Source organism: Coregonus lavaretus (assembly GCF_964263955.1).
Source record: "Coregonus lavaretus genome assembly, chromosome: 16".
NCBI classification, from domain to species: Eukaryota; Metazoa; Chordata; class Actinopteri; order Salmoniformes; family Salmonidae; genus Coregonus; species Coregonus lavaretus.
In genome coordinates this window covers 15400336-15419867 of record NC_140003.1, presented here as the reverse complement: position 1 = coordinate 15419867, position 19532 = coordinate 15400336, and the positions used below count along the sequence as shown (strand labels likewise).

Below are 19532 nucleotides of genomic sequence, written 5' to 3'. Positions count from 1 at the left end.
ACATTTTCTTCATCTGTTTCTGCTGCTAAGGCCACTTTCTACCAAGCTAAATTCCAAGCATCTGCCTCTAACCCTAGGAAGCTCTTTGCCACATTCTCCTCCCTGCTGAATCCTGCCTTTGATACTGTGAACCATCAGATCCTCCTCTCCACCCTCTCCGAGCTGGGCATCTCCGGCGCGGCTCACTCTTGGATTGCGTCCTACCTGACCGGTCGCTCCTACCAAGTGGCGTGGCGAGAAGCTGTCTCCGCACCACGTGCTCTCACCACTGGTGTCCCCCAGGGCTCAGTTCTAGGCCCTCTCCTATTCTCGCTATACACCAAGTCACTTGGCTCTGTCATATCCTCACATGGCCTCTCCTATCATTGCTACGCTGACGACACACAACTAATCTTCTCCTTTCCCCCTTCTGATAACCAGGTGGCGAATCGCATCTCTGCATGTCTGGCAGACATATCAGTATGGATGACGGATCACCACCTCAAGCTGAACCTTGGCAAGACGGAGCTGCTCTTCCTCCCGGGGAAGGACTGCCTGTTCCATGATCTCGCCATCACGGTTGACAACTCCGTTGTGTCCTCCTCCCAGAGTGCGAAGAGCCTTGGCGTGACCCTGGACAACACCCTGTCGTTCTCCACTAACATCAAGGCGGTGACCCGATCCTGTAGGTTCATGCTCTACAACATTCGGAGAGTACGACCCTGCCTTACACAGGAAGCGGCACAGGTCCTAATCCAGGCACTTGTCATCTCCCGTCTGGATTACTGCAACTCGCTGTTGGCTGGGCTCCCTGCCTGTGCCATTAAACCCCTACAACTCATCCAGAATGCTGCAGCCCGTCTGGTGTTCAACCTTCCCAAGTTCTCTCACGTCACCCCCCTCCTCCGCACACTCCACTGGCTTCCAGTTGAAGCTCGCATCTGTTACAAGACCATGGTGCTTGCCTATGGAGCTGTGAGGGGAACGGCACCTCCGTACCTTCAGGCTCTGATCAGTCCCTACACCCAAACGAGGGCATTGCGTTCATCCACCTCTGGCCTGCTGGCTCCCCTTCCTCTGCGGAAGCATAGTTCCCGCTCAGCCCAGTCAAAACTGTTCGCTGCTCTGGCACCCCAATGGTGGAACAAGCTCCCTCACGACGCCAGGACAGCGGAGTCACTCACCACCTTCCGGAGACATTTGAAACCCCACCTCTTTAAGGAATACCTGGGATAGGATAAAGTAATCCTTCTACCCCTCCCTTACCCCAACCCCCCCCCCCCAAAAAAAAAGAAAACGAAAAAAAAAGAAAACACATTGTAAAGTGGTTATCCCACTGGCTATAAGGTGAATGCACCAATTTGTAAGTCGCTCTGGATAAGAGCGTCTGCTAAATGACGTAAATGTAAAATGTAAATGTGGGGAATTGTTTTCCAGGGGCCCAGAGTTTTTCCTGATCTGGTAGGTTTACTTAACCAGGTAAAACTCTGGACCCTAGTTGTAGGGTATGACAGAGTTCAAAAGGTACTTGCACTCAAACCATGAAAAGGAATAATAATAAATAATAATAATAATAATAATAATAATAATATTATAATAATAATAATAACCCAAGGAGGCCAAGATGCAAAAATAATATACTTAATTTAATCCATGCTCGAAAGAATACAAAGGGTGGCAGTGCAAAGTGTTTAAAATAAAACAAAAAATAGCAATAAAGGAATAGTAATAAACCAGCTGTAAAACGGTTTTATATGGGCTATTACAGTACCAGATTTTTTCTAATCAGGTCATATGTTATTAAAAAACTCCTGGAAAAACTCCTGGCCCTTGGGAGGGCTTATTTACACAAAAAGTGTGATTAGACAATATAACAAACAGGGCTGAGCTTGATTTATGCAGGGTTGCATTGTGTAGGCCTTTGCATCTGTAATTAAAGAGTTACTCACACAGTATGTCATCACTATTGTGTTGATTAATTCCAGTCAATCATTTTGGATAGAAAAGGTCTAGGTAGCCTAGCCACCCGAAGTCACACAAATAAATGGGCCTATTTTAGACTATAAATACATAGCTTAGGCTATGCTATACATGACGTTACCGCTTCGTTTCCCTTGGCCAGAGGGGATCAGAGTGCATAGGCTTCTCTAGGCTACCTGCAGCTGTGTTTATAAGTAGACTACAGCTGATCAGACTAAAGCACAGATTAATTGTGCACGAGTTGACAAATCATGAGGCAAATCAGTCTAAAGAACAGTACTTTGTCCCTCTTTTCAACGCTTTGCGTCAATATTTTTAATGAAGCTGAATCAAAAGTGCTGGGGCAAATGCCAGCTCGCCACACATTTGCCAGCAGCCCTGCTGTGCTGATCTCTGCAAATTAAGAAACATATCCTCAATTTTGATTATCTAAAATGTTTGACTTACATGCATCTTGACATTTTTGGGTGGCGGGAATGGGCTTCCATGCAGTTATAAAACAGATCAGAAAACCTAAATTCACAGCTCTTCTTAGATGATCAAACATGTACAACGATGTTTTTCATTTAATTTAGAAATTGAGTGACTTAATTCATACAGTGGCTTGCGAAAATATTCACCCCCCTTGGCATTTTTCCTATTTTGTTGCCTTACAACCTGGAATTAAAATAGATTTTTTGGGGGTTTGTATCATTTGATTTACACAACATGCCTACCACTTTGAAGATGCAAAATCTTTTTTATTGTGAAACAAACAAGAAATAAGACAAAAAAACAGAAAACTTAAGCATGCATAACTATTCACCCCCCCAAAGTCAATACTTTGTAGAGCCACCTTTTGCAGCAATTACAGCTGCAAGTCTCTTGGGGTATGTCTCTATAAGCTTTGGCACATCTAGCCACTGGGATTTTTGCCCATTCTTCAAGGCAAGACTGCTCCAGCTCCTTCAAGTTGGATGGGTTCCGCTGGTGTACAGCAATCTTTAAGTCATACCACAGATTCTCAATTGGATTGAGATCTGGGCTTTGACTAGGCCATTCCAAGACATTAAAATGTTTCCCCTTAAACCACCCAAGTGTTGCTCTAGCAGTATGCTTAGGGTCATTGTCCTGCTGGAAGGTGAACCTCCGTCCCAGTCCCAAACTCCGGAAGACGGAAACAGGTTTCCCTCAAGAATGTCCCTGTATTTAGCGCCATCCATCATTCCTTCAATTCTGACCAGTTTCCCAGTCCCTGCCGATGAAAAACATCCCCACAGCATGACGCTGCCACCACCATGCTTCACTGTGGGGATGGTGTTCTTGGGGTGATGAGAGGTGTTGGGTTTGTGCCAGACATAGCGTTTTCCTTGATGGCCAAAAAGCTCAATTTCAGTCTCATCTGACCAGAGTACCTTCTTCCATATGTTTGGGGAGTCTCCCACATGCCTTTTGGCAATCATGGTGCCGCTTGCTTGTTGGTGCCCCTTGCTTAGTGGTGTTGCAGACTCTGGGGCCTTTCAGAACAGGTGTATACAGTGCTATGAAAAAGTATTTGCCCCTTTTCTAATTTTCTCTACTTTTGCATAATTGTGATACTGAATGTTATCAGATCTTCAACCATAAGTGAACAAATAACACAACAATTACATATTTATTTAATTTATTCCATAAACAAAGTTATGCAACACCCAATTCCCCTGTGTGAAAAAGTAATTGCCCCCTTACACTCAATAACTGGTTGTGCCACCTTTAGCTGCAATGACTCCAACCAAATGCTTCCTGTAGTTGTTGATCAGTCTCTCACGTCGCTGTGGAGGAATTTTGGCCCACTCTTCCATGCAGAACTGCTTTAACTCAGTGACGTGTGGGTTTTCAAGCATTAACTGCTCGTTTCAAGTTCTGCCACAACATCTCAATTGGGATTAGGTCTGGACTTTGACTAGGTCATTCCAAAACTTCCAATTTGTTGCTTTTTAGCAATTTTCATGTAGACTTGATTGTGTGTTTTGGATCATTGTCTTGCTGCATGACCCAGCTGCGCTTCAGCTTCAGCTCACAGACGGATGGTCTGACATTCTCCTGTAGAATTCTCTGATACAGAGCAGAATTTATGGTTCCTTCTATTAAGGCAAGTCGTCCAGGTCCTGAGGCAGCAAAGCATCCCCAAACCATCACACCACCACGCTTGACCTTTGGTATGATGTTCTTACTGTGGAATGCAGTGTTTGGTTTTCGCCAGGCATAAATGGGACCCATCTCCTCCAAAAAGTTGACTCAAGTTTGCCATAAAGCACCTGGATGATCATCAAGACTCTTGGAAGAACGTTCTATGAACAGATGATTCAAAAGTATAACTTTTTGGACGACATGGTTCCACTTATGTTCCCTTTATCTAATATTAGGTTTTGGTTGAAGATCTGATAACATTCAGTATCACAAATATGCAAAAGTAGAGACAATTAGAAAGGGGGCAAATACTTTTTCATAGCACTGTATATACTGAGATCATGTGACACTTAGATTGCACATAGGTGGACTTTATTTAACTAATTATGTGACTTCGGACGGTAATTGGTCGCACCAGATCTTATTTAGGGGCTTCATAGCAAAGGGGGTGAATACATATGCACGCATCACTTTTCTGTTATTTATTTTCTAGAATTTTTTGAAACAAGTTATTTCTTTCATTTCACTTCACCAATTTGGACTATTTTGTGTATGTCCATTACATGAAATTTAAATAAAAATCCATTTAAATTACAGGTTGTAATGCAACAAAATAGGGAAAACGCCAAGGGGGATGAATACTTTTGCAAGGCACTGTATGTCCTAAAAACAAAATGCAGAAGTAGCCCAGTTAGCCAACAGTTGTTTTGGAATAACTATTTCAGACACTTTATTAGACTACCAACAACATCTTGAAAAGAACAACAGCATGACAACATGTAGTCCTTATTGGGAAAGAAAGTGTAAAAAATTACTTTTACAAAAACAGCTTCAACGGGGCTATTTACTTGAGGAATCTTTTTGAATAACATCATTAGCTGTTGGAAGGAATGTCTCAACTTCACTCATCTGCTTGTCCACGACTGATTTTGTAGACATGGCAGCAAAAGTTATTATTCTTCGTCTGTTCAATATGAACAATTGTATCTCTGTCAAAGAACAGCTCGTGGCTGTAAGTCTGAAACAAGAAAAGAGAATACATTAATAAATCATTTGAAAAGGAACGTTTTCCCACATTTTCTTCCTTTACACTAGCCTTGTTCGACCATTGTGATCTCGCAAGCTGACATTCTGTTGAAACAAAATGAGAGTGCAATGGTCAGGATGGCGGATCAGGCTACATTTACACAATATTATAAAGCACTAACCACATCCCATGACTCCACAAGTGGAACCCTCTTCAGTAACGCTCCAGTGTTGTTGTCATGGAGTCTGACGTGGGCTTTCCCCTCATCCTCTCTGTGGGTCACCTCCACAACAGCCAGAAGATCAAGCTCATCCTCATACTCCACCATCCGGAATGTCTTTGAAGTAGCAAGAGGCATCAACAAAAACACTCACCAGCAATAACCAATATGCCTATATGGAATGCCACTGAAATGTCATTCAAAGTAATTTAGTCAGGAGTCAGGTCAGGACAATAGTGCAACTTCTCATCAGTATACATAAGCTACACATTAACTGCAGTGAGGCAACTTTTGCAATGGGACTTCTATATAAAATGGATTGGGCTGAAATTATACAGTCTAAACCTAATCCTTTAGAATGTACCTCTTGGTCTGGGTCATCATCCAGCTGATGAAATCTTCTCTTCACTGTGCGGCCTGAGGAGGTGACACTGATCTGGGAGGCAGCCTCCAGTGGATAGAAGAAGAGAGGTTTTATGAATCCATCACAGGAAGAGAAGCACTTTTCACCCTTCTATCATTATGATGGAGAAAATATCTCTAATTTTAAATGTATTATGACCAATGGATAAAAAGGTGCCAAAACACTATGTTAACTCACATTGTCTCGTTGCGCTGTGATGGAAAACTCCTTCACTATATCGAACACAGTGTCACTCTCCAGTTCACTCAGAATTTTCAGCACACTGGTGGAAAGTATTCAATATTCAGTAAAGGCATAAGAGAAACGTCATTGTGTGAAATCTGATTGATGAATAGCACTGACCTCAATACCATAAAGTAGCAGTGTAAAGCATGGTCTTATGGACAAGGGTTTTAAACTCACTTTATGGTGCTAGGTCCAACATGGATGATTCTTCCTGAGTCATCAGGATGGAAGTAGATCCAGTCAGACTCCAGAGAACAGCACTTCATGTCTTGTATTCCATGCTTTGCCTATTTAGAAATGTGTACAGCGGGAATATTACAGTTATTTGCACTGGGTATGACAACTACAGAACACTTTGGACTTTTACTGTAATTTACTGTAATTCTCTTGATCAGAGTTTGCCAAATGAGTGTGTGGATAATGATTTAGCAGAAGCTTTCATTCAAAGCAACTTAGTACCCAAAGTATTTGTCAGCCACGCATAAATTGACTCGACAACATTGGTGCTGCCAGCACCATGCTCCAACCAGCTGAGCCATCAAAACATCCTTTTATTGGGGATCATTTGTCTTTCTGAGTAATACATTTGTTGTGTCAGTTAAAGACAATGCCTGTCAAAGACATCTGCAGCTCTCTGAAACTGACATGCTCAGAAGGCACACTAGCAGCAGGATACTTAATATGCTTAAATAGTCTCACAATTCAGGAGACTTATTTGCGACCCATTCAATGTGTAGTGCATAAAGATAGATATGTACGAGTATATTACCAGGGTGTTATCCTTGAGAGAACAGATGCGGTACGACCCCTGGTGTTTCTTATGGGGTAGGGTGAAGATATAGTGCCATGGATGGCCTCCGATCTGAACTCCATTATCAAAGCATGACACCTCAAACAGCACTGGGGGGCACTCTGTGGGGGAACATTTTGAAAAAAATCACAAAGGGTCCCCTGAAGCACTTCTGCAGATGGATAGACAAATGAATGGTTGGAAAATCTGAGGGACAGAAAGATGGATAGACAGATAATCACCTACCGTTGATGTGGATATTCACTGGAATGCCAAATGGAGCTTCTCCCACAGTTTTACCGCCTTCTGAATGACACTGCTCCCCAATAACCAATTCCTTGGTTATGTACTGGCAAAGAAAGAACAATCGATAAATTTTTTGAGAAATAATGGAACATTGAGTATGTAGACAATCTGAACATTTTAAGAAGCATCCATTAAAACCACTGAAATGTTATAGTTAATCATAAATTCACACCTTATTCAGAATGTCTTCAAAGCTATAGAGCTTCACAGTCTTGGTACTGTGAGAAACTGCAAGGACCCCTTGGGACAGAACTACATCAATGACAGTGCTTCCAAATATCTGAAATGACAGAGACATACAGTGCATTCGGAAAGTATTCAGACCCCTTCCCCTTTTCCACATTTTGTTACTTTACAGCCTTATTCTAAAATGGATTCAATTGTTTTACACACAATACCCCATAATGACAAAGCCAAAACAGGTTTTGGGACATTTGGGGAATTGTAAAAAAATATATAATCACATTTACACAAGTATTCAGACCCTTTACTCAGTACTTTGTTGAAGCACTTTTGGCAGCGATTACAGCCTTGAGTCTTCTTGGGAGAGTTGCTGCACAGCTATTTTCAGGTCTCTCCAGAGATGTTCGATCGGGTTCAAGTCCGGGCTCTGGCTGGGCCACTCAAGGACATTCAGAGACTTGTCCTGAAGCCACTCGGGCGTTGTCTTGGCTGTGTTCTTAGGGTCGTTGTCCTGTTGGAAGGTGAACCTTCAGCCCAGTCTGAGGTCCTGAGCGCTCTGGAGCAGGTTTTCATCAAGGATCTCTCTGTACTTTGCGCCGTTCATCTTTCCCTCTATCCTGACTAGTCTCCCAGTCCCTGCCGCTGAAAACATCCCCACAGCATGATGCTGCCACCACCATGCTTCACCGTAGGGATGGTGCCAGGTTCCCTCCAGACGTGACGCTTGGCATTCAGGCCAAAAAGTTCAATCTTGGTTTCATCAGACCAAAGAATCGTATTTCTCATGGTCAGAGTCCTTTAGGTGCCTTTTGGCAAACTCCAAGCGGGCTGTCATGTGCCTTTTACTGAGGAGTGGCTTCCGTCTGGCCACTCTCCCATAAAGGCTTGATGGGTGGAGTGCTGCAGAAATGGTTGTCCTTCTGTAAGGTTCTCCCATCCACAGAGGAGCTCTGTCAGAGTGACCATCGGGTTCTTGGTCACCTCCCTGATTAAGGCCTTTCTCCCACGATTGCTCAGTTTGGCCGGGTGGACAGCTCCTGGAAGAGTCTTGGTGGTTCCAAACTTCTTCCATTTAAGAATGATGGAGGCCACTGTGTTCTTGGGGACCTTCAATGCTGTACCCTTCCCCAGATTTGTGCCTCGACACAATCCTGTCCCGGAGCTCTATGGACAATTCCTTCGACTTCATGGCTTGGTTTTTGCTCTGACATGCACTGTCAACTGTGGGACCTTATATAGACAGGTGAGTGCCTTTCCAAATCATGTCCAATCAATTGACTTTACCACAGGTGGACTCCAATCAAGTTGTAGAAACATCAAGGATGATCAATGGAAACAGTATGCACTTGAGCTCAATTTCAAGTCTCATAGCAAAGGGTCTGAATACTTATGTAAATAAAATGTTTTTAATTTTTTATAAATTTGCTAAAAAATCTAAGAAATTGTTTTTGCTTTGTCATTATGGGGTATTGTGTGTAGATTGATGAAGATTTTTATTTATTTAATCCACTTTAGAATAAGGCTGTAACGTAACAAAATGTGGGAAAAGGGAAGGGGTCTGAATACACTGTACAACAGATAAATATATCATTACAAAAATACATGACTTAAAGAAACAAAATGTTGCATACACTTTTGTTGATCTCCAGAACGCCCACAAGTTGCAGGGGGAAAATGCGGAACACGGCGAGGTACAGCAAGGTGTTTTGGTTGAAACCTGCCTGTGAGAGTTAGGATAGGAAATAAGTGAATACTTCTCAGATTTCACCAGTCACAAAAGAGAAAAACTACATGGAATGGTTCTACTATACAAAGGCTAATTCTAAGATGAATGGGCATATCAGACTAGTGGAAACCACACCTGTCTTGCTGAAGATGTCACTTTATTCTGAATGGACTTGACATAAAATGTCTCCTGCGATACATCCCAGCCAAGGTATCTGATATCGAAAAAATGTGTCATGTTAAGTAAAATAAGTGGTTACCTGCAACAAGAGGAACCACAATAATAATAAAAAGAGATCTGTTGGGTTCATGATTTGTGGAAGAAATGTTTATTGTACATCACATACAACTGCCATTTACCTGAACTTGTAATGTGGGGACAAGTAAACTTTCTCCAATTGTTGTCCTGTCACAGCTGAGAACCGATACAGCCAATTATTGCCGGTCAAGGCCAAGAGGCTAGGTTTTTGATCTGACGGTGTTGGCAACCCTTTGTCCTATGGGGGTAAACATAATGATGGTTAATTAGGATAACACTAGTACAGCACTCTGTTTATATCATTTATACACATTTACAATTACATTTAATGAACTTTATTCATCCCCAAGGGGGCATTTATTGCTGTCAGAAATAGTTATAACGGACAATACAACATGCACTTTATAAATACAAAAAGCAAAGTACAGTACATTCTCTAGTCTATAGTCCAATAGTCCACAGCGATGCTGTAGATGTACAGAACTAAAAACTGGAAGTGATATATATGGACTTCTTAGGAATTCTATGCTGTTGAGACCTGTTACATTTCTATACAGCAACCGTGAACTGGTTAAGATGGAAAATATTAGTTCACTTACAAGAGGGCACTGGCATAGCAATGCATCTTCAATCTTCTCCGTTTTGGACCGCTTGGGTAATTCATACAGAAGTTGTGGCTCAGATGGAAGGCTGAAAATGATATTTTTTATTTAAAAAAGAAGTACAGTAGTTCCTAAAGGTACTCATGTCATGAACCATAACAATGCCACATAATGTAGTTTGAAAATAAAATATACACATTACCTACTGAAGCAGCACTGATAATTTTCAAAATAAATCCTCCCACTCTCATAAAATATAGTGGATTTCGAGGACTTGGTCCAAACTTTGGTGAAGTCTTTGCTGTCCTAGAGTAAATGAATAAAAGCCATTACTCAGATTTATTTTTGTGGAATTAATATATTCAATTACTTAATACATTGCACTTCACATACCTGGAGGACAATACCCCTGAGAATCTTCAAGTTGAGTTTTGACAAAGTGCCAGCATCAAAAATGCCTCTAGATCTGAAGTCAAGGTAGGCTGCAACATTTTCCCCTCTCAGCTGAGGCATCCCTAGGGGGCGCTCAATGCACAGAGGATTGTCCACTCCACACAATAACACCAGTGTGTCCAAAACAAAGCAAACGCAATTCAACTGTTATCCACGTCGGTATTCGATACTCCAACCATTTCAATGATTCATTTACAAACAAATACTACGTATACACAAACCTCGTCCATTAGATAACGATAATTAAATGGGCATAACTAACTATCACGACTGCTAAAATGACGTGTCCTTAGCGTCAGATGCACAGTACACAGCGATCACAATATAGAGCCAGATATTTCACCGGATGTATAAATGTGAAGCATCCGGTTGGCGTTTTCGCTCACTACCAAATATGGTGATGAGAGGAAGCCCAGTGGCCGGCAGTGGGAGACTATAGAGCAAGATGGATTTTGGCCGGCATTCTTCAAATTTTCAACATTTGATCTCCATATAGTTTTCGGTTTCCAAAACTATAATCTGTAACAAACAGAGTGGACTGCGATTTGTAGACGTTACCCTTTGCCAATGTTTAAAAAATGTGCATCGTTTAGAAGGAGTGCAAGGGCGAATTTAATTATTTCACATGCGCACATAGTAGGCGTTCCCTCCCCCTTCCCCTTCCCCTCCCCTTCCCCTTCTTCTTCTTCTTCTTCTTCTTCTTCTTCTTCTTCTTCTTCTTCTTCTTCTTCTTTGGTATAATGGCGTTCGCAACAATTATATGTGCATTCCGCCACATACTGTACAGGTGGATAATAAAGATCCGAAAAGGAAAAAAAGCGGGGTAATTCTATTTTTTTTTTTTTATACAAACAAAATAATATTCCATACAAACTATCAATAACGAATTGTAATTCAACTAAATCAGCCTGCTTTTCTGTTTTAATCAGGTCCCTACACAGGCTCAGAAGGATCCTGCCGTTAAGCCCAAAAACATCTCGGCTGCAGATATAATGATGTCCAGCTTCTTGGACTTCTTGGACACTTGTGCAGTACAATTAATAACTGTGGCTATAAATGCTACAAAATCCACCTTCTTCACAATAAGTGTATCCAGACCACTTAATTGACTTGTAACATATCTTCTTCAGAACTCTTTTCACCGCCTCCACATAGGAGATTTGCTGTACAGCCCTGATCCTTGACACCTCAACCTCTTTCACCCTAACAGAGCACTCAGGGAATTCAGAAATATGAACCCCACCACAGTTGCAAAATTTTACATTCACAGTCTCTTCAATAACATATTCATTCCGTCTGCAAACACTTGACACATGGCCAAACGTTTTACATTTCTTGCATTATATCGGGTTTTGTACAAACGCTGGTAAATACTAATCAAACAGCAATAATACAGATAAACTTTGCTCCTTTTCTCCATTCTCCATACGGGTCAAGCGACTTGAATTAACTACTCCTGATTATCAATGTCAAATACAGAAACTCAAGGGGTTTATATAGAAACACAAAACTGCTTAGTCATGGTTGGTTCCATCCCTCCCTGGCAGATCAGGGCATCATAAGCTACCTTGTTTTCTTCTTGTGGCCAGGTGTATTGGGTGTGTAAGGTTATAGCACACAAACAAGTGATGACGGCAGTTCCGTTTAGTCCTTTCTCTACCAAGCTAACCTCCGTACTCTTCTAACTCCCCACAGCTGTGTCCCTGGAAGATAGTAAAAGAACAAGATGGGCTGAAGAACTGTGATCACTTCTCAGAGGCTCTTTGTCTTATGCTGTGTGACCAGGTTACTCAGAAGCAAAGAGAAATTGAAGCAATACGTCTATCTGTTCCTCAAGTTTATCTCTATCCCATGTCCTTGACTACACGCCTAGACCAGCTGCGGGGAGTGAACGTGGAATAGATGAACCATCCTTTCTCAGTTGCACAGCATTGGTACTGAAGAAATGTATCTACTATTGTTAAGCATATGAATTGTTAACTATTAATATTAAACAAATCAGGTAAATACGTGATTTTTCTCTCACACGGTCCACTTCATGCAACGATAATTTCGCGAGCCACAATGCACGCTCCTTTTCCTCTTTAGATATACACACGATATCAACACTATACCACTCCTGGTTACTGTTTCTGTATGATATGTTAGATTAAAGAATAAAGACAGACACAAATGTCAAGTTCAATAGCCACGTTCAAGTATTATCCCAACATACAGGGTCCGGGGAACAGCCCAGCTAGTTGATTACCTATCTACTAGACTCCGTAACATCATCCTTTTCAATAGAAAGTGCTAACGTAACAGCACAACATTATGTTCTTAACAGTCAAGTCATAACAAATGAAAATGCATTACATTTTATTTTTACCTCAGTTGTCGTCTTCCTCTTTTTTTAAATTATTTTTTATATATATAACAGAGGACAGGTTAACACAGTCCCTTTTTTACAGAGTAAGCCTGTCTGGTGGTTTACACAGCCGACCCACCCGTGAGTAAGTGTGGGCTCTGACAGGGGTAGGACTAGGGCCAGGAGCCTTAGAGCTTGGTGGGGTAGAAGCCTCACCCTCGGTAAACTCATGTCTAAATTCTGTGCCCCTTGCCCTTAGGCCTGGACTGTGATCCAGCTCATATACAGTGAGGGAAAAAAGTATTTGATCCCCTGCTGATTTTGTACGTTTGCCCACTGACAAAGAAATAATCAGTCTATAATTTTAATGGTAGGTTTATTTGAACAGTGAGAGACAGAATAACAACAAAAATATCCAGAAAAACGCATGTCAAAAATGTTATAAATTGATTTGCATTTGAATGAGGGAAATAAGTATTTGACCCCCTCTCAATCAGAAACATTTCTGGCTCCCAGGTGTCTTTTATGCAGGTAACGAGCTGAGATTAGGAGCACACTCTTAAAGGGAGTGCTCCTAATCTCAGTTTGTTACCTGTATAAAAACACCTGTCCACAGAAGCAATCAATCAATCAGATTCCAAACTCTCCACCATGGCCAAGACCAAAGAGCTCTCCAAGGATGTCAGGGACAAGATTGTAGACCTACACAAGGCTGGAATGGGCTACAAGACCATCGCCAAGCAGCTTGATGAGAAGGTGACAACAGCTGGTGCGATTATTCGCAAATGGAAGAAACACAAAAGACCTGTCAATCTCCCTCGGCCTGGGGCTCCATGCAAGATCTCACCTCGTGGAGTTGCAATGATCATGAGAACGGTGAGGAATCAGCCCAGAACTACACAGGAGGATCTTGTCAATGATCTCAAGGCAGCTGGGACACTAGTCACCAAGAAAACAATTGGTAACACACTACGCCGTGAAGGACTGAAATCCTGCAGCGCCCGCAAGGTCCCCCTGCTCAAGAAAGCACATATACAGGCCCATCTGAAGTTTGCCAATGAACATCTGAATGATTCAGAGGAGAACTGGGTGAAAGTGTTGTGGTCAGATGAGACCAAAATCGAGGAGGAATGCTGCCTATGACCCCAAGAACACCATCCCAAACATGCTTTGGGGGTGTTTTTCTGCTAAGGGGACAGGACAACTTCACCGCATCAAAGGGACGATGGACGGTGCCATGTACCATCAAATCTTGGGTGAGAACCTCCGTCCCTCAGCCAGGGCATTGAAAATGGGTCGTGGATGGGTATTCCAGCATGACATTGACCCAAAACACATGGCCAAGGCAACAAAGGAGTGGCTCAAGAAGACGCACATTAAGGTCCTGGAGTGGCCTAGCCAGTCTCCAGACCTTAATCCCATAGAAAATCTGTGGAGGGAGCTGAAGGTTTGAGTTGCCAAACGTCAGCCTCGAAACCTTAATGACTTGGAGAAGTTCTGCAAAGAGGAGTGGGACAAAATCCCTCCTGAGATGTGTGCAAACCTGGTGGCCAACTACAAGAAACGTCTGACCTCTGTGATTGCTAACAAGGGTTTTGCCACCAAGTACTAAGTCATGTTTTGTAGAGGGGTCAAATACTTATTTCCCTCATTAAAATGCAAATCAATTTATAACATTTTTGACATGCATTTTTCTGGATTTTTCTGTTGTTATTCTGTCTCTCACTGTTCAAATAAACCTACCATTAAAATTATAGACTGATCATGTCTTTGTCAGTCGGCAAACGTACAAAATCAGCAGGGGATCAAATACTTTTTTTCCTCACTGTAGGTGAGTGCATGGCGTGTTCTCGTTTGCTGTCTGCTCTGCTACGCGCAGATCCACCCGATTGTCACAATAGAGGGAGCCACCGACATCCACCAGGTAAGAATGTGGTGCAACTCTCTGTAGGCACGTGCCCAGCCTCCAAAGTCCTGTGTGGTCTCCCGGCAGCTGTTTCACCCACCTCCAGCTCTGGTAAGTCTTGAGCAGTCCAGTCGTAGAAGCACTTAGCGAGCAGCTTTCTGTGGCGCAGTTTGTCCGTGACACCAACCATGACGCAGGGCTCAAGTAGCTTGTTGGCTACGGGGATGGTATTCCTCAGATGTCTGGACAGAAGGCATTGCGCTAGTTTGCTATCCATGTTGTCGGTGGGTGTGTTCCGCCACTCTAAGATGTCTTTCCAGGGGTCGTTGCTGTCACGCAAGGCCTTGCGTAACAGTTTCTTTGCAATCTTGACAGCTGACTCTGCCTTGCCATTTGCCTTTGGGTGCCTTGGAGAGGAGGTCACGTGGTCAAACACCCATTCTGAGGCGAAACGCTTCAACTGTGCAGTGAATTGTGGGCCATTGTCATTGTCGTGTTACGTTACAGCCTTGTTCTAAAATTGAGTAAATTAAATGTTTGTTAAATGTCATACCCAAGAAGACTCAAGGCTGTAATCGCTGCCAAAGGTGCTTCAACAAAGTACTGAGTAAAGGGTCTGAATACTTATGCAAATGTAATATTTCAGTTTTGTAAAACCTGTTTTTGCTTTGTCATTGTGGGGTATTGTGTGTAGATTAATGAGGGGGAAAAAATCATTTAATGATTTTTGAATAAGGCTATAACGTAACAAAATGTGGGAAAAGTCAAGGGGTCTGAATACTTTCCGAATGCACTGTACATCTCTGGTCCCGGCTCGTAGACAACCTTCAGGCTGTAGTTTTGCTTAGTCAGGACCATGCTTTGAAGCCTCTTGGGTGCGTTGAGGAGAGGTTTACTGAATATGGCAACGAGTGGTTTGGTCAGTTTCAGCGGTGACCAGCTCTCGACCATATAAGTAGTGATGGAAGTGCTGGCAGGAGAAGATGCTCTGGATTGTAACAGGCTTCGTAACGTCATAGTAGCGCAACACTGGCATGGATGAAGCCAGAGAATTCATCTCCTGCACCGCAGCCTCGTCTTTGGGTAGCCAGTGAAATGGTATGTGTTTGTCCAGCAGCCGGCGCAGAGGATCACAGACTGCTGATAGGTGTGGCATGAACTTTGCAAGATAGTTTGCAAAGCCGATGAGACGCTGCACTCCTTTAGCATCAGACGGGTTTGGCATGTTGAGGATCGCTCTTACTTTGTCTGTGTCCGGCTTCAGGCTTTTGGCTGAGAGAATGTGCCCATGGAAGTGGACGACTTTTACCTTGAACTGCAGCTTCTTCAGGCCAAGGCGCAGCTTAACTGATCGGCAGCGCTCCATCAGTGCCAGGAGCTTCACATCATGGTCGCATTCTGCTTCTACGTATGTGTCACCACAGTCTACAATCATGACATCATCAGCGATGGGTTCAATGCCCTTCAGCCCAGCCAGTAACTCGTGCTGTTGCGTTGGTGTACCTCAGGTGCCACAGAGACACCAAACAGGCGCTTGAGCCAGCATTTCCGACCCCATGGGGTCCAGAAGGTAGTCATGAAGCTGCAGGAATGCATCTCGGGCGTCCACCAAGGTGAAAATCCTGGCCTTGGGAAGCTTGTAGAGGACATCCTCCAGTGTCGGCATTATGTAGTGGGAGCGTTTCAGTGCTTGGTTCAGATGCTTTGGGTTGATGCAGACTCTCAGCTTCTCTAGCTTTTTCACTATGACCATATTGCTGATCCAGTCAGTTGGTTCAGTCACAGATGTCATGTGGCCATCGGCCTCATACTTGTCCAGCTGGGCCTTCACAGCCACTTCCATTGCAATGGGCACATTGCGAGGAGCACATTGGACTAGAGTGACGCTCTCATCCAATTCAAAGTGTACCTCCCCAGGTAATGATTCAACAGGCCCGTTGAATACATTGACATATCTGCTGAGTAGTTGTTCTTTGGACAGGGGTCCATGTTGGACATGCTCCACGATGTGCAGGACCATTTCGTACGGTGAACTGCATCAGTCCCAGGCGTTCGCATGTAGAGCCTGAGAGGAGAGGATGTTGACTGGTTTTCACGATGTCACACTCCAGCTTGTGTTTGTGTCCCCGAATAACACATTCGGTCTCAAAGATGCCCAGAGAGCTCATTAGCTCTCCTGAGTACAGCTTTAGTCTAGTATCGCTGGGCAAGAGATGTGTCAGGTGCCATATTGATTTAGTCTTTGTAGCTCATTATGTTGCACGTAGCACCGGAATCCAGTTGACATTATTGCAGCTTGTTGTGTAATCGTAGTGTCACAAACCATTTCTTCCCTTGAGTGGACAGCCCCAATGGATTCATGCATGTAAATGTCACTTTCACTGTTCTGCTTTGAACACTGAGTGACATCATCAACACGGTGAATCTTGCCCTCACTCACCCTTCATTTGCTTTTGAGACACACTTTTGCAAAGTGATTATTAGTTCCACAAGCTCTGCATCGTTTGCCGTAGGCAGGGCAGTGCTCTTTGCCTCTTGCGTGTGCATTTCCACAGTATTTGCATGCTATGGGGCTGTCTGTGTTCACCGTTCGTGGTGAATTACTATGCCTCGATGGTTTTGTCTGAATGTTTGCCTGGCAACGTGAACAGTATCAGCGTCAGTGTGTGCGGTTTCGATTTCCATTGCTCTCATTCTCATGTCAGTGACTTCAGCAGTGCGGCACATTTCAATGGCAGTTAGTCATGTTAAGCCTCTCTCTCTTAGTAGACGCCGGCGCATGTCCTCATCTGCAATTCCCAGTACTATTTTGTCACGAATCAGTTCATCTTTCAATCCCCAGTATTCACAAGTAGCAGATATTTCTCTCAAACGGGTTACAAAGTTGTGTACTGACTCTCCCTCTTCCTGTTTGCAGCTTCCAAAAATGAACTGCTCGTAATTGATGTTCCTGCCGGGTTTGAAGTAATTCTCTTCAGTATGGCCTTTACATCACCCTGTTGTCGTGCTGTGAGGGTGAGATTATGCTGGTAGATGTGCCAGCATTCGCTGCCCATTAAGCTCCTCAGATTTGCCGCTTAGACCTCGTTGGGTTTTTCATGTAGACCAGTCGCCAGCGCATAGTCCTCGAATTTATCCCTGAAGTTGTCCCAATTAGTATTCCAGTCCCCTGTGAGAACCATCGGTTTTGGTGGCAGAATGTTTGCTGCCATAGTGATGGAATAGGAGATCTCTTTGCCTTCAGCCATCGAGATAGGTAGTGATGTTAGCTAGCCAGCTAACAACGAGTTGATCAGTGGTGTGACTAACGTTAGTAGTAGACAATGGCGTGTGTTCGCATATGGAACGTAACTGCGCCTATAGTGTCCTTAGCTACAAAAATAACAAACGTGGGGTTTTCGAGCCACTTCTGATACCATGTTTCTGTATGATATGTTAGATTAAAGAATAAAGACAGACAAATGTCAAGTTCAATAGCCATGTTCAAGTATTGTACAAGTCCCTACATATGGGGTCCGGGGAACAGCCCAGCTAGTCGATTACCTATCAACTAGACTCTGTAAAAGTTACTTTGACAGCATCCACTTTTCCCAACGCGTCCTTCACCATCCTCGTGATTTGGGTTTCCCAAATAAACATCCTTATCAAAAAAACTTACTCCAACAAGCAACAATTCATCAGACTCATTTTCCACAACAATTTTAGCCCTTTTTGTTCCATTCTTGGACTTCAATGTTGTCCACTCATCTTTCTCTCTAACTGTACTCAACGTGCTTTCAGCTTCAAATGACACTCCCCGGGCTAAAAAAACTTAACATAGGCATTCCCTAATGGAAATATGCAAATAAATGCTAGAACGCGCCAATAGGATCCTACTAGCTTGTGCTTGGCTCTGCCCACCTCCTTGCTTGTTCTGCCCACTATTATTAATTTGCTCCCATTGGAAATGACAGGCTCTGGTCTATCTTGGGTTAGTTATAAAAATCTTTGCAGTGATTTTAGCTGTTCTTTTATAGCTAGCTCGATGATGCTAGCTAGTTAACAATCTGTGGTTATAACTAGAGACTAACAAGTTCCTTATGAAGTTCATATCTAACAAGCAAACACTTAGATTGTAAACTTCCGAGTCCAATATTAGTTAGAATTTAACATTTGCCTGAATAACATCCAACTAGTGTTGCAGCCCCAGCAGCCAGGGTTGCCAGGTCAAGTTAGAATTTCTAGCCCAATGACCACTCAAAACCCCTCCAAAAGGAAGGAAGAGAGGAGTTGCTATATCTATACAATAAACCCTTTTTCCATAAAGTTATCAAGCCAATTAAGAAGGAATATCATAGTAACTTGTAACGACGTTAGAAGCTAAATTCGGGTTTCCTCAAAATAATAATTATCGCCTCCCGAGTGGCACAGTGGTCTAAGGCACTGCATCGCAGTGCTAGCTGTGCCACTAGAGATCCTGGTTCGAATCCAGGCTCTGTTGTAGCCGGCCGCGACCGGGAGACCCATGGGGCGGCGCACAATTGGCCCAGCGTCGTCCAGGGTAGGGGAGGGAATGGCCGGCAGGGATGTAGCTCAGTTGGTAGAGCATGGCGTTTGCAACGCCAGGGTTGTGGGTTCGATTCCCACGGGGGGCCAGTATGAAAAAAAAAAATATATGTATGCACTCACTAACTGTAAGTCGCTCTGGATAAGAGCGTCTGCTAAATGACTAAAATGTAAATTGCAAGCTATGACATGACGTAATAAAGGAATTTGAATATGTGACAAGAGAAAATATAATTTGCCCTTATTAAACTCGCCAGATAATTTTCCATCTTGCTTGACCGCTTGACTGCTATGATTAAGCAATAAGGCACAAGGGGGTATGGTATATGGCCAATATACCACGGCTAAGGGCTGTTCTTACAGCCATTAGCCATGGTATATTGGCCATATACCACAAACCCCCGGGGTTACCA

At 43.2% G+C, this 19532-nt stretch overlaps 1 protein-coding gene across 1 annotated transcript; it reads right to left on the bottom strand.

Moving 5' to 3' along the window:
• Positions 1–4809: 4809 nt before the first annotated feature.
• Positions 4810–10653, bottom strand: dcaf17 (ddb1 and cul4 associated factor 17). The gene is made up of 14 exons (XM_084179340.1): positions 10262–10653; positions 10071–10174; positions 9866–9956; positions 9368–9504; positions 9144–9222; positions 8914–9003; positions 7272–7379; positions 7040–7142; positions 6773–6915; positions 6181–6290; positions 5956–6040; positions 5719–5802; positions 5316–5471; positions 4810–5125 (listed from the first exon to the last, which is right to left on the bottom strand). The coding sequence occupies exons 1-14, from the start codon at positions 10379–10381 to the stop codon at positions 5009–5011; spliced, it is 1527 nt and encodes a 508-aa protein (XP_084035466.1). The 5' UTR covers positions 10382–10653; the 3' UTR covers positions 4810–5008.
• Between the last annotated feature and the right edge of the window lie 8879 nt (positions 10654–19532).